General features: G+C 32.5%; 1 protein-coding gene across 2 annotated transcripts; it reads right to left on the bottom strand.

The window, feature by feature from the left end:
- Positions 1–4,489: 4,489 nt before the first annotated feature.
- On the bottom strand, positions 4,490–13,732 carry LOC149246420 (cysteine-rich receptor-like protein kinase 43). Of its 2 annotated transcripts, XM_089457911.1 has the most exons (10): positions 13,436–13,732; positions 13,246–13,396; positions 13,044–13,119; positions 12,291–12,926; positions 9,401–9,537; positions 9,079–9,286; positions 8,770–9,004; positions 6,991–7,126; positions 6,574–6,786; positions 4,490–4,892 (listed from the first exon to the last, which is right to left on the bottom strand). In XM_089457911.1, exons 2-10 carry the CDS (start codon positions 13,282–13,284, stop codon positions 4,812–4,814), a joined length of 1,761 nt encoding a protein of 586 aa, XP_089314037.1. In that variant the 5' UTR covers positions 13,285–13,396; positions 13,436–13,732; the 3' UTR covers positions 4,490–4,811. The 2 variants fall into 2 exon arrangements, with proteins under 2 accessions (XP_089314037.1, XP_089314036.1); XM_089457910.1 differs by having other exon boundaries at positions 13,246–13,732.
- Positions 13,733–15,354: the final 1,622 nt, after the last annotated feature.

Here is a 15,354-nt window from a genome sequence, read left to right as displayed (position 1 = left end):
GTGCCCTATTTCAAATCATGCTTTGCATCTAAATGTTACTTGTTCATAATCCAACTTTTGAAACATAGTTACCAACTTAACATGAACTCTCTAGAGTTCTTGTTTTTAAGAGGTTGATTTGATGGATGTTTTTACCTCTATTTTAAAAAATGGTGCTAAAGGTAGCACCATTTTTTATCAAACATAAAATCTCCAAATTTTGCACTATCATCTATAACGTTGAAAAAATAAAAACCTTACATCGACCCCCAAGACAAAAAGCAGTGCTACTAGTAACAACTCATTTTTTTGCAAGGTTGTTTGAAATTGTGGCTTTGACAATTGGTACCATTATGAACAAATACCTTAAAATTGATCTATGAATAAAAAAAATAGTGCTTCTAATCACACCCACTTTTTTATTTCAAGGTTAAAATTGTAACATGTTTAATATAGTGACCTTGACAACGAATGCCACTATGATACAAACCTTAAAATTACAACTCAAATCACAACGTGGTGCTACTTGTGACACCCTTTTTAATGTTTTCGGCCTTAAATCGTTGTGTGTGATGGTTGACATCACCCTTTCACCAACGCCTTACTTTTTTATGAGAATTATTCCTTCATAATTATTGTTTTGCATATAGTTTAATTAATAAACATTTTTGTTTTTTTCCCATGAAAATATGGCAATGTAATTTCAGGTGAAATTATGATTTCTTATTATTAAAAATGAAAAATGTATTTAAAATATGTAAATCGTTTCAAAGCTTTAAAAATTCTGGATAATGTATTTTAGAAATTCTGAATAATGTATTTTAGAATATGTAAACAGATTCAGAGCTTTAAAAATTTGTTAGAGTACTCAAATTTCGTAGATTACACAAATCAAACTTACAATGCTAAACAATATTTACTAAATTTCAAACAAACTTTACCTTAAATGTCTATTAATTAGACAATACTATTTCTTTATAGCATTATTTTATATATATATATATATATATATAACAATTATTTTTAAATAGATATTTGTTTCATAATAATCATTATTATTGTACTTATTGGGAAAAAATATGGCCACAAAATAAAATCATATATATGTTTTATTTATTTAAATTCATTCCCAATACCTTTTGAGGCGTCACTCATTTGCCCATAGTGTAGGAGGATACAAGCAATATTAAAGCAAGTCCCATCACCAACTCCGGCCTCTGGAGTTTTGGTGTTTGGAATCGAATTGTAATAGTCTCACCCATGTTCTGTGTGTGTGAGAACACGTTAAAAAAGTCAATATATGTTTGTAATGCATTAAAATGTTGAATTTGATTGATATAAACTTTAGCTCATGTTAGATTCAAATTTAGTTCAGTGGGATGAAATGGGTGAGTTCGAGGGTGGAAAGGCTATGTTCAGTCGTCTTTTTTTTAATTTGTATTTTGATTTTTTAATTATTTAGTAATTTTTTAATCTCAGAAATTAACAATTGGGTCAGGTTCATACTCACGTGACATGATGTTGATTCCGACCACCTATGTCACAAGGTTCATCGAACTTTAACCTTGAGGTTTGAATTTTGGCGAACCTTGAAAAAATTTTGAGGTTCGACGAACCTCATAACCATTGACCAAGTCCATAGATCAAAACTCATAGCCTCATGTCACAACTCAAGCTTGTAATTTATCCTGAGAGACATGGAGTTTCCATGTCTGTGATAACATTTTTTATTTTTACTGATGTTGATATTTTACTATTTTATCCTATAATTCATTATATAAATAGACAAACTTAATGCCAATCTCATCTGAACCTCATCAAAAATCTCAAACTCAAATTGAATCTAATCATTGTCCAACCTGAACTCGAACCCAATCCATGTGACATTGCCAACCACTACAAATATAGCTATGAGGCCTTTGACAATCCCCCTCTTCATAGACTACTCTAGGGGGGATTTGAATCTTGGATATCTTAGTTTACACAATACTTCATATCATGGTGATCACCAATTAAACTACCCCTAGAATTTTTTAATCAAATAATTATATTTAATATTTCTTTTAAAATTATAATTGTTTTTATATTTATTTTGTATTTTAAAAAAGAAATTCAATGAAGCAAAGGAATATGTCATTCATATATATATATATATATCTTTTTATTCTTTTAATATTTGAAATGTATTTTATGTTCTTTTTCCCCTTTTTCTTTTTATGATTTTGTTTACAAAATTAAGGCTTCTATGCTATGGTTTAAAATTTGTTGTAATTTTAAGCTCAAAAAATAGAGGGAGGTGTTATTGGTAGTGTAATTTTCCATTTCAGCGGTTGATTTTAATATTCTGTTGTAAAAGTATTGGTTATCAAGTATGTGGGTCTCAAAAGTGTTGCAATTTTGATGATGGAAAAATATGTGAAAAATTGTTTGAAGTGCCACTGTTTGATTCTAGGGTTGATTTTAAGTTTTTGATGTTACACTGCAAGTTGTTGTTATCCATTCAAATATGTAATTTTGACCTCAAAAAGAAAAAATGTGATTTTTTTGGCGTAGAATTTTTATTTAGCGGTTGGTTTTAATGTCTTTGTTGGTGATAATATGAAGTTCATAGGAGTATGGTTGCAAAAGGTGGTGTTATTAGAAGCACCATTTTTTCATTCAAATGTTCATGTTGCTACTTTTGACCCAAACATAAGGGATTTTAGAGTTATAAATCTCGTTTTGAGGTCATAGTTCTCATCAAGTTGATAACCATATTTTGAGTAGTTTTTGACAAATAACTTGCTTTTTTTTTTCCAAAAAGTCCTTAGTAAAATCCATGTCCACATATTTGTGATATGTCAATGCTCTATTATATCACTTCTAAGACAAAAAATTTCTAGAGTGTTTCCCATATAACTTAGGGAATAGTAATCCTAAAAATATAAAGGAATGTTAGATAATCTTTACCCATATAGATGTTGAAAAGAGTGAGTCCTAAGAGGGATCAGAGTCCAAGGCTTCATATAGAGTTCAAATTTTCCCTAAAATCAATGACTAAAGTTGATGACCCTATCTCTATCCTTTGTTAGGTCAAATATTACTATGACGAAGCCCTTAACAAAAGGATAGATTCTAAGCTTCTTCCTTAATATTTAGTTTCTAAGAGCATAAAAGGACTAGAAAATCCACTAACAAAGGTCCGTAAGCTTAGACCAAAGAACAATGAATTTGCATATCAAACCATTATCTCTTTATAATGTTGCTTGCTCTATTGTGTCCTTAGTTATAGCAATAGATGTCACTAAAGTTTCATTGACCATGTGAAGTGGAGAGGGTTGGAGTTCATTAGGGTCCCCCTTCAAAACAACTTTACAATAAATTTTAAACGCCACAGGGGCTTCACCTTGTTGACCAATATCTTATTGCATTCATTTATAAAGGGGGTTTTTAAATTGTGCAAAATAGAATCAATATATTATCAAAGGCTATAAAAATGGGTATCCAGTGAAAATAGGGAATATACATTCAAAACAAGAGTTATTTTTATTAAAGACATGTATTAGGAAAGGGTCCAACAAAAAGATTTTGGGAAGCTTTTATCAATATTTAGAGCGATTAGAGATACTTTTTAATATTCTATGAACACAGGTATAAGTTTAACTAAGTAGAGACCTTATAAAACAAAGTTGCTTTATTGATAACCAAAATAATTTTGGATGATATGAAAGCTATAAACAACTTTTGGAATTAAAAAACAACTTTATGATTATTAAGGAGATTATCTATAAAGCTACAATAAGTAATGCACTAGAAGAGAAAAAAATAAAAATAGCACTTTAAACTAATACCAAACATACCATTCTCTACATTGGCTAAAGACTTTAAACAAGTAACAAACATGTCATTCTCTATATTGGCTAAACGCTAATACCAAACATACCATTCTCTATATTGACTAAACACTTTAAACTAGTAACAAACATGCCATTCTCTATATTGGCTAAACTTTTGGAATAAAAAAAAACAACTTTACGATTATTAAGGAGATCTATAAAGTTACAATAACTAATGCACTGAGAGAGAAAAAAATAAAATAGCACTTTAAACTAATACCAAACATACATTCTCTACCTTGGCTAACACTTTAAACTAGTAACAAACATGCCATTCTCTATATTGCCTAAATGTTAATACTAAACATACCATTCTCTATATTAACTAAACACTTTAAACTAGTAACAAACATGTCATTCTCTATATTGGCTAAACACTAATACCAAACATACCATTCTCTATATTAACTATACCATTCTCTATATTAGCTAAACACTTTAAACTAGTAACAAACATGTAAAGAATTGACTAAACGCTAAAGCTAACCGTAAATGCCACCCTCCATATCTAACCTCCTAGAGATATGGAGCAACATTTTTCTTTTCCTATGCAAACCTTTTCTCATTTTATCTAAACTATTAACCCAAATAACTTAATATACCACCATTTTGCATTTAAATTAAAATTATATGTATGTTCCAAAATCTCTTCTTCTTGGATAGACATTTTAGACCTAACCATAAAATGCTTTATGCAAATAAACGCACGAAATCGACCGTTAAAATGTAACCATTTCACGAAACTGTTCAGATTTTCTATAACGTGCCCGTTCAATAAAATCACTATCAACAAATAATAAATAGAGGGCTTCGTAAACATCTAAAATAGCCTGAACAGAAGTGTTCAGTTTTATGTAATTGCATTTATTCTCTTCACTCCTGGATCTTTCAGTCTTAATTCAATTACACAGCATCAATTTTCACATTCTAGGCTCGCCATTTTCCACCACCTTGCTGTCACATGCCTCCATCCACAGGGTTCACTTTTCTGCTTCGCACATTAGAGCGCTTCACTTTTCTCCTTCGCACATTAGAGCCCTGGATTTACAAACATTTGGAGGTGAAAGAAATCAGATCACCATTCAAACCATAAACCATCCAAGCATGAACGCACAGAGTTCTCCTTGTAGAATCAATGACAACAGCGGAACGGAAAAGCATTCTTCATTCAAAAGAGAAAAAGCATTAAAATGCAGATGTAAAAGCTCAACAGATGAATTCTAAAGTTGCTTGGTGATCATAAATTTATTTCACCTGCAAGGCTATGAGAGAACAGGGTTTGCATTGAAGCCTGGAGTTTCTCCTGCATGTGGTAGACATTCACAACTTCCCGCCGTTTTGGTTCTTCATTAACCTCATTTATGAGGACACCAGCAAACCTTTAAATATTTTATAAAGCTGTATTCTAACCCAGGATAGTTTTTGCCCGGAAACCATGGAAATTCTGGAAGTATTTTGTTAAAATATATGTGAAGTTTTTGGAAATAGTAATAGAAGTTTCAAAATTTTGGGTGCTCAAAGGTTTTTGATGGTGTAAAATAAATAAGATTTAAACATTTTTACTATCAAATTTTTTAGGAAAAATAAAAAAGAGCTAATAAATTTAAGCAATTCTAGCTAAATTTACTAAGCATGTGACAATTCTGTTTTATAATAGTATTTTTTTTCAAAAATCCATGATTGTTTGAATTGCTTTTTACCTTAGAAATAAATGCAGCACCATTAAAAAATAACTGCCCAAAATCTTAGAACTTAATTCCAAAAATTCCAACCTTATTTTTTCAAAAATCATAATGAAATTTCTATGGCTTTCCTGGTAAAAATCATCTGCTGGTTAGACTACTAGTATTTTAAAAGCAAAATCATCTGCTGGTTAGACCACTAGTTTTTTAAAAGCAAAATCTCTACACAAATTTGCTACAGATTCAGCATATATCCCTAAATTTATGACTGCTCCATGCTTTACTGCGTAAAACCAAAACTCTTAACTAAACCTGATAAAGATATGCGGAATTACTAAATTTTTAGAGTTATTACTTTTATTTACCCCTCTTAAGTTTTACCTTTTGCCCAACCCCTTCGCCAAAAGCTTGAAACTGATAATTCGTTAAAACGCAGTGTTATCACCATTTTGACTGTTGTGGGAAACACAAAACAATGAAATACACTTTCACAATGTCACATCGTTAGGGTTTTGAGTTGGGCAATGATTAAGTTCAAATTTTTTTATGGGGTTTTGATGAGTGTTTTATATATATATATATAAAATGAATTATAGAATAAAATAATAAGAAATTAATATTAGTAAATATTAAAAATGTTATTACATATAAAAATTGTAAAGATAAATGATTAGTAAATATTAAAAATGTTATTACAGATATAAAAATTGTAAAAATAAATTATAAGTTTGAATTGGGGTATGAAGTTATAAGTTTTAATCAGTAAATTTGATCATAACTAATTTAAAAAATAATTACCCATATTAAAGTTCCAGCTAACTCCACACTTGACAACATACTCCTTTCTTTTAAGGAAAAAAAAAACAACAACCCCTGTAAATAAAACTCCATCGGTGTCCGAGGAAAATTATCTTTATCTTTGCTTTCTTAAACATAAATATAACCCATCAAATTTCATATTTGTAACCAAAAGAGTCAGAAATGATATTTGTAACCAAAAGAGTCAGAAATGATAGATTAGATGGAGAATGTGATACCGGTGGATTTGTTGGAACTGGTAGTATCAAAGAAGTTGAAAGCATCGCAATAACTTCTGACATTGGTGGACGACGCAATGAATCCTCCTGTGTACACAAAAGACCAACCTGAATGCATCTCGAGGCCTTCTCCTTATCACATGTTTTAATTATTGTTGGATCAATCGTCCGCAAAACATTGTGTGGTTTGCCTGGTTTGTATGAACTCCACACCTGCATTTTTCATAAAATATATACATGAAAGAGAGATATGGATAATTTTGGCTTAATTTTAGTTTATTGATAAAATAAGTATACATTTCAACAGATGAGGAATCAGGAATTCGTATCAAAATAGATCAGTGAAATCCGTTATCTCATGCTTCGGCTAAAGATATCCCCTGAGGAAAATACAACAACATTATCAGAGCATCTCACCCATCCTAAAAGCTCCCTCGGTTCAGATGATATCTTTTTTCCCGTGAGAAGTTCCAGGAGAACAATGCCAAAGCTATAGACATCTGTATTTGCAGATAACTGCCCTTCCATAACATACTCTGGTGCCATATACCCTCTGCATATTCAAATTCCAATGGAAGAGATCTGTGAGGGAACTTTTAGGAGTTCAGCGATGATTATGTGAAATTTAATTGCAGAAGAAAATGTAATGCTTGATCTTAGAAGTTAAAAACTAATCAAGAATGGAAATTCAAAAATTTAACAACAATGAAAAAGTAATTACGTCCATAAGCATCTATATTGGAATGGGATGAAGGCTATATATTGAAATTGGAGAGAGGTTTACATAGAATAATGAGAAAATTTAATCTTTAAATATCATCGGTCATTTAATCTCTATTGAATCATAAAACAATATTAATTATCATTTTTTTGATAATATTATGAAAAAAATTATTATTAATCATTTTATTTAATTATTATGATTTTATAATTATTAAATTATCTATTTTTTATATACATGATAGGAAAACTATTAATTGCTATTTTTCTTTTTAATTTTTATTACGTGATGTTTAACTATTTTTTGTCAAACTTGTATTTTTCAAATCTTCATTTTTATTGTTTAAATTTTGTTTTTGACAACATATATGAATTCAGCATCTTTAAAAATCTATAGGAACTATAATTCTGGAGAGTTCACTACTCAAATTTGTGATTCCAACAAATCCAGACTAAATTATGGACAAATTTGATTAAAAAATAAGTACCTTAAAGTCCTCAAAAAGTCTAATCTTACTTATCTGATTTAACACACAGCATAACAAACAGTCAAAATAGTGTACCAGCAATCAAAGAATCATGGAAAAAATCAAATTAAAATTCTCCCACCATTGATCACCACTTTCCCATTTCACTTTTGTTTTCTCTATCTAACTTTAACAAGTGTCACAGTCTGTTTTAGTTTATTCTAATTAAGTTGAGCTCAGTTCAGTCTTACTATAGTCATTTATAACTGATATCTCCCATATAATCTTATTTCACTGTTTTGGAATATTGAAAAGAACAATCACCATTCCACTTTTTCTTTTCGATTTTTGTCACTTACAACTAAAAAAATTGCGTGACAAAAGTTATAATAATGAACCAGCAATCAAAGACTCGTGAAAATATAGGCGAATTAGAGTTCTGAATGCAAGATCATGTCACATACCTGCATGGTATTGCACTGACAGTAAACAAGAGTCATGCAAGTGAGGTAAAGGTCGAACAGGTAGCAGTCGATATACAATGGGCAGTGTCTCATAAGGGTTGCTTTTGAGAAAAAATCAACCATGAAAGGGCCATGACATCAGTGACACAAACTCACAAAGGGGGTCTGTGTCATGAAATCTATAAATGAATTCACATAAATTCACACTTAGCATGCTAAAAGGCACTCAGAATTACAGTAGGCAAGGTCTTGGGAGGGTTCCTTTTGAGCAAAAATCAACTATGAAAGGGTCATGACATCAGTGACACAGGCTCACAAAGGGGGTCTGTGTCGCGAACTCTATAAATGAATTCACATAAATTCACACTTAGCATTCTAAAAGGTACTCAGAATTAGATACTGGTCCTATTAGCATTTATTAGCCATTAACTATTTCCCTTATATGTACAGGTAGTTTAAAATGTGAACATTTTCCAGATGCATGCATTCTAATTGAAATTAGCTTTTGCCTGTCTGTTCTCTTGAGAATTGTATTAAAAACTTACGGGGTTCCAACAATCCCTGTGCTGACAGCAGTCCTATCTTCAGGGAAAACTTTAGCAGTGCCGAAATCTGCTATCTTAGGAATTAGTTTCTCGTCCAACAAAATATTACTGGTTTTAATATCTCGATGAACAATCCGCAGTTGAGAATCTTCGTGAAGATAGCGAAGCCCACTAGCTGTTCCCAGGATAATCGTATAGCGTTTGCGCCAATCAAGTTCTTTGCGTTTCTCCGGATCTGTATCCATGCATAAGAGACCAATTCAACACCGAACTATCTAGATCGATACATATTAAGTGCAAGTGACTCACCCGATAGCCATTTATCAAGGCTCTTATTCGGTAAGTACTCGTAAACAAGGAACTTTTCTGATCCCTGTGCACAGCAGCCGAGTAGATTCACTACATTCCGATGCTGAATTTTTGCAAGCAGCTTTTCATTCATAAATTCCTTCCTTCCTTGCCTAGAATTTGACGACAGCTTCTTCACAGCTATTTGTTTTCCGTCTTGGGTAGTTCCCTGAGAGATTCAGACAAATGCTCAGTATGAAAGATTTTGTAAAATAAAGCTTAATTATATTATATGCCCGTTTTATATGTAAACCAGTAGAAGCCTTGTGCTAGCCTGTGTTACCTTGTATACAGGTCCAAATCCTCCCTCTCCAATCTTGTTATCAATGTCAAAATTCTTAGTAGCAGCTACCAGTGCTTCCATCGTAAACACTATTGGACAAATAGTGAATAATGCGTCTTCGACCACTTGCCCATTATCTGTTCGATACAATGAAATATACAATTACATCAGAAAAGATGGGGGCAGAAGTTTTTGAAGACATTATACGCTTTATGAAGTAAGAAACATATTTTTGTTTTGAGTTTTAGTTATTTCAAAGACGTTTCAATTTAGGTGAAAACATTTTTGATATAACAGTGTGCTTTTATTTTGTTCAAAAATTTATTGTATAAATAATCATTCATTCAACTGCTCTAACTTGAATCTGTAATCATTTGGTAAATCTCTTTTAGAACACTGTAAAGTTCCGTTCTCCAAAACGAACAGAGTATCCATTATTCTAACCTGAATATCTACTGTATTGTACCTGCGATGATTCATCGTTTATATTTTTATGTCCCAGATAAATGAGATCCATTCCACAGCCCCAAAAGGACTGGGGTGATATAATCAACTCTGTGTACGCCCATGTAACAGTGTATTAATTCTACAGGCCGTAGTATGTAACAGTATATTAATTCTACTGGCCGTAGTCTGCCTAATTTAAGAGTTTTGGGGTATATGAAAGTTTTGGGGTATATTTTTCATTTGAATTTGTCTAAAATAGGATAGAGATTTGTTAGATGATAAATTTGAGTGGTTAATTCAAGAATTTTCAGGGTGTTAAATTTATGTGTATATATTCAAAAAAAAACACATTTTAAATAACAAAACACTATTATTTTACCAAAAATTGCTTTACTTACTAATAGTTTCAGACAATATCATTTTACAGAATGCCCAGAATATGGTTATTGAGGCATATCATCTAAACCTGGCTGTAACTAGAGACAACACTCACAATGGTGATACTAGAGGAGCATACCAAATGCATTCATATTAGGGATATATATTGAGGAAAAAATGACGTAATATATTGACCATATAATAGAGATTAAAATTTTTTATATTGACAAGTATAAAAATTAGTTAATAGAAAATATAAATAAGTATAAAAAATGTTAATAAAAAATTGGATATGAACCCTACCTAATAAAATAGGGGTTTATGGTTACTAAAACATATTATCTAAACCTAACTGTAGGGGTTTATGGTTACTCAAACATATTATCTAAACCTAACTGTAATCATATGCACCTGAATATTTAAACTTAATTCATATAATTAGACAATAGTCATATGCGATATCCATGTTCTGACTGTAAAGCAGAATGCTGTGAATTTATATTGATGGCATATATCCATGTTCTGACTGTAAAGCAGAATACTGTGAATTTATATTGATTTCCCTTTCTCTTGACCATCAGATTTTTAGGATATTCTCAAGTCTGAAATTTTGAATTTCAAGATATTCCCAAATCTGAGATTTTTGAGAGTTGGATCTGCTCATTATAAGAAACAAAATGCCGATTTTGATGCCAAGAGGTGTGAAGACCAATATCAGCGAGGCCAAGAATACGATGCGATTGTGGCCAGTCTCCAATACCCAACATCGACGCAGCTTCCATGTTAGAGTTGTCAATCCAACTAGCCATAAATTTAGAGGTTCAATGTATTTCCGAAGGAATTTAGGATGTTCCTGTTGTCATTCCAACTATCCCTATACATAGGGGTATAATGTCATTCGAACTAGCCTAAACTGAGTGGTATAATGCATTTATGTTGAGGAATTTAGGTCAGTAACTAGTTTCGATCTTTGTATATAAAGAGACCAGCTTCTCTGTGTAACTGGGCAAGGGATTGTATTGCTCAGAGGAGCCATACGCCCAGAACTGCTGCGCAGACAAGACAGAAGGTATTGTAACTGGGTTGAACGCCATCGTTTGGTTTTGTGTGCCAATTTAGAGTAATGGCTTTTGGTAATTTCACCGCAGGGAGTAGGGAAAAGATAGATTATTACTGGTTTGATTAGATCTAATTAGGGTCAATGAGTAGATTGATTGTAATTGGTAATGAGTAGATTGATTGTAATTGGTGTGCAATGGGATCTCTCATTAACTTTAATTTTGAAAACCAGAATTATTTATTTGTTCAAAAAGCTAAGATAAGAACTAATTCAAATGGGTTTTAAAGTGAAAATGAAGTTAAATCCCAAAATGTCATGGGAGGAAAGAATTTTTTATTTATGCCATATTAAATAAAGAAGATTGAAGATGAAAAGTCTTTTTTGTTGGATTGTTCATTTTTTATTGGAGTAGTCAATGGAGGCTGAGGAATTGCCTTAGCAGTCAAAAGTGGCAGGAATCAGGATAAAAAAAATCAAAAAAAAATTGTAGAGGCAGTGTTTGAATCATATTTTTATGGTGGAAATAGATTCAGCACCATTAAAAACATTTAGGGCACCTAAAATTTTGAAATTTAAGAACTATAACCTGGATTTACAAAAATCCTTACCAAATTTTCTCAAAATATGATCCAAATTTCCATGACTTTCAAAGTAAAAAACAGTCTTATTAAACTACTGCATTTTTATTTGTCATCCATTTTAAATTTCAAAATATTTACCGCTACCAACATTCTTAACTTCACCATAATTCTTACAATAATTCTTACAATAAAACTTCTCTGACTTCTTTTAAAACATAAAAATAATTCAATTATTAAAAAATCCCCATTAATATTTTACCTACTTAAAATCCTATAAACCATATTAATCTTATCATCATCCTAATAACAAGATTCTCTGAAAATCTTTTCTCCATTATAATGCTGGGAGGAATGCTGTGTACTAGACTCTATTTCCCTATTACTTAGTAACTCCTTTTCAGCTGTGTGAGAAGTATTTTTTTACCTTCGTGTCGGCCCGAATTCTGCTCTCTCTGTGTCTTCAGCGTCTTGTTCTGCATTTTGCTCTGTGCCACTGGTGCATTTTCATTCGCCTTACCACCTCCAGCGTTACTCGCATTACCAGCTCCACCGTTACCCAGTTTTTGCTCTGTCTGTTGCTTCGGATCGTTGGGCTTCTTCCCCTGCATTTCTCTCTGAGCCAACGCTGTCTGTTCTTTCTTATAACCACCGACATCTTTGACTGAATTCTGCTCTCTGTGTTGATTTTGTGTCTTGGCCTCGTTCCTCTGCATTTCTCTCTCAGCCATCGTTGTATGTTCTTTCTTATCACGACCGACATCTTTGCCTGAATTGTGCTCTGTGAGTTGATTTTGTATCTTGGCCTCGTTCCTCTGCATTTCTCTCTCAGCCATCGCTGTATGTTCTTTCTTATCAGCACCGACATCTTTGCCTGAATTCTGCTCTCTGCATTGAATCTGTGTCTTGGACTCGTTCTTCTGTTTATTCTGAGTCACTGGCCACAACTCTGTATACTTCCCACATTTCTTCTGCAACTTCTTCAACAAGACATCAGCAGACACCAGTGTTCCTGTAACAGTCGCCTTCTGCTCGCCAGGATCGATACTGACGGTGTGCACACCTGCAACAACGAGCCATATGGTTAGTAAATATTCATAACCAGATTCGAACACGCGACCTGCACTAAAGAAGACAAAACTAATTATGTGCAAACATGCGGTATCGCAACGATTCTTACCATCGATGTCCCGGAGAACTCTCTTGACCTTTTTCTGGCATCCCACGCACGAACAGTAAATCTTCAGAGTCCAAGTCTGCACAAAGGAAATACGACGATTGAAAAAATGCCATTAACTCCCAAACAGATCCCTATGAAGCGCAGATCTACGAGCATGAAATTTATTCTATACAGAATGAAATAGTTTGTTTTTTCAAAACACCTGGATTATAGGATGCTTCGAATCTTCGTATTCTGCCATGCCTCCGGACTCTCAGAGATTCCCAATTTGACTGGGAATCGTAAATCCCCAAACCACTGCGGCTGCTTGGCACAAGCCCTCTTTAAGTACTTGGAGTCACAGGGGAATCCACCTCCACTGAAAAAATACTTGGAGTCACAGGGGAATCCACCTCCACTGAAAAAAACTACTTTTGTAAGAGAAAATAACAATGCAGAGAGAGTCTCAGTTCTTTTTTTTGGGATTTTACAAGGTAGAGAAATATAACAATCAGTCTGAGATTATTAGTTCGATGAGTAGTCCAGTGGGTTGAAGCCTTGTGCCAAACTAAGCGAGTTCAATTCTGCTTTGAATCCATGAGTGCCAGGCACCAATAAGTGAGTTCACTAGACATGAGGAAGCTTCCGGTGTGCTGCTAAAAAAAAAAAAGAGAAAATGTTGTTTGGTCTTCATCCTTTGGAAATTCCTTGACTCTAATACATCTTTGTAAACTAAAATAAATTTATAAAGTAAACTTTATTATTTTTAATTTTTTAATTTAATTATATTTAACTTTTAAATATTTTAAAATTGGATGGTCTTAGGTGAGTTTTTGGCCATTTCTGTCATATTTCAGTGATTGGATTCTGATTAGATTTTTGTCATTTAAATTATTATTTTTAATGTATACATTATACAAATTTAATAATTTAAAATTATAATTTTCTAGACAGTCTCAATCATTCGTTCATTTTGGATGCCTTCTCCTTCACCTAACTCACATGATTAATATCTCCACGTGGCAAAGCATCTCATCCATCCTCAAACTGTAAAGGTGTGCGCTCTTTCTTTCGTGGACGCGAAGCAAAGTATCAAGATGTTTTTTCATCAGAGTTGTCTTGGTGAGAAAGTCTACAAACTTTATAATACTTTCTCCTCTCTTCAAAAGTTGGGAAATTTTTAAAACTATTTTTTATTAATTTGAAAAATGTATGGTGTTATATTATGATTGGAAATGTATGATTGATTATATTATTTTATTAATTTAGGCGTGAAAATATATTTATGAAATTAACTAATTTAATTATAAATATAAATATTTGTTCACTTGTATTTATGAATTTAATTAATTTAATTATAAATATAAATGTTTTTCTGTTTGGGGTAGCTTCATTGACAATGGTTGTGGAAATGAAATCTCACACGAAGTTTTGGGGTAGTCCTAGTGAGATCTACCAAGATATGAGAGAGATCAACCAAGACATGGGAGAGATCAAATCTGAGGTGCAAACTTCTTTTAAAGTGAGAAGAGATTTAGTCACTCTCTAGGCTTGGTAGATCTAAAATTAAGATGGATCTAATCTAGTTTTAAGATACAACTTTATGCATTATTTAGCTCATTATATATTTAATAAATATTGAATTATTAAAAACATATATAGTATACCATTAACTATTTTAAAATAGCCTTTTGAGGAGTGGTGTTGGGTGTGGAGCCTCATTATCTTCTTTATTCAAAGGTATCGCTGCATTGGACCCTAGTTCGTAATGTGGCGGAAACGCCGCCTGTAAATGTGCGCCGCCAGGGGGGTCCAAGGGGGGCGACACCGGGGGATCAGAGGCAACGCCCCTAAAGCTAAAAACAAATGTAAAATTGCCTTGTAAAATGTTGTAATTTCATAGTCAACCTGGGTCATTCATTAGGCGAAAATATGATGGTAGAAATTATGTTTAATTTAGAGTTTTTTTCCCTAGAAGGCAAACGCCTCGCTATATATGAGCGAATTGTATTGCATCTGTGTAGATGTGTTTTCTGGGCGAGAAAGAGAGAGGAGATTGTGTGAGAGCGAAGAGGGAATTACAACAGAGCTGTTGTAGCTTGTATCTCTTCATTTTGCTGGATAATATAAAAGGAAGGATTGGTTGTTCTCCGTGGACGTAGCCCAAATTGGGTGAACCACGTATATATGTGTCTCTCTTGTTTTATGTGTTTTTTGTGTTTACATTTCTGCAATATTTTATGTGTTCCATTGCTTTGTAATATATAATTTTCTAACAAGTGGTATTTCAATTCTTCTTAAAAGTGGTATGGGCATCTCTCTACAAATGCAA

The sequence above is a fragment of the Pinus tabuliformis genome, chromosome 7 (genome assembly GCF_031772625.1).
Source record: "Pinus tabuliformis cultivar Carrire ecotype Pingquan chromosome 7, CPIR1, whole genome shotgun sequence".
NCBI lineage: Eukaryota > Viridiplantae > Streptophyta > Pinopsida > Pinales > Pinaceae > Pinus > Pinus tabuliformis.
This window is presented reverse-complemented; position numbering and strand designations above follow the sequence as displayed.

Excerpts from the sequence above, each read along its gene's own strand:
- LOC149246420 (XM_089457910.1), bottom strand. The coding sequence starts at position 13,284 with ATGGCAGAATACGAAGATTCGAAGCATCCTATAATCCAG. Across the intron at positions 9,005-9,078 it reads CCTTGATAAATGGCTATCGG|ATCCGGAGAAACGCAAAGAA; the intron begins GTGAGTCACTTG and ends GCATGGATACAG. Across the intron at positions 7,127-8,769 it reads ACAGGGATTGTTGGAACCCC|AGGGTATATGGCACCAGAGT; the intron begins GTAAGTTTTTAA and ends TTGAATATGCAG.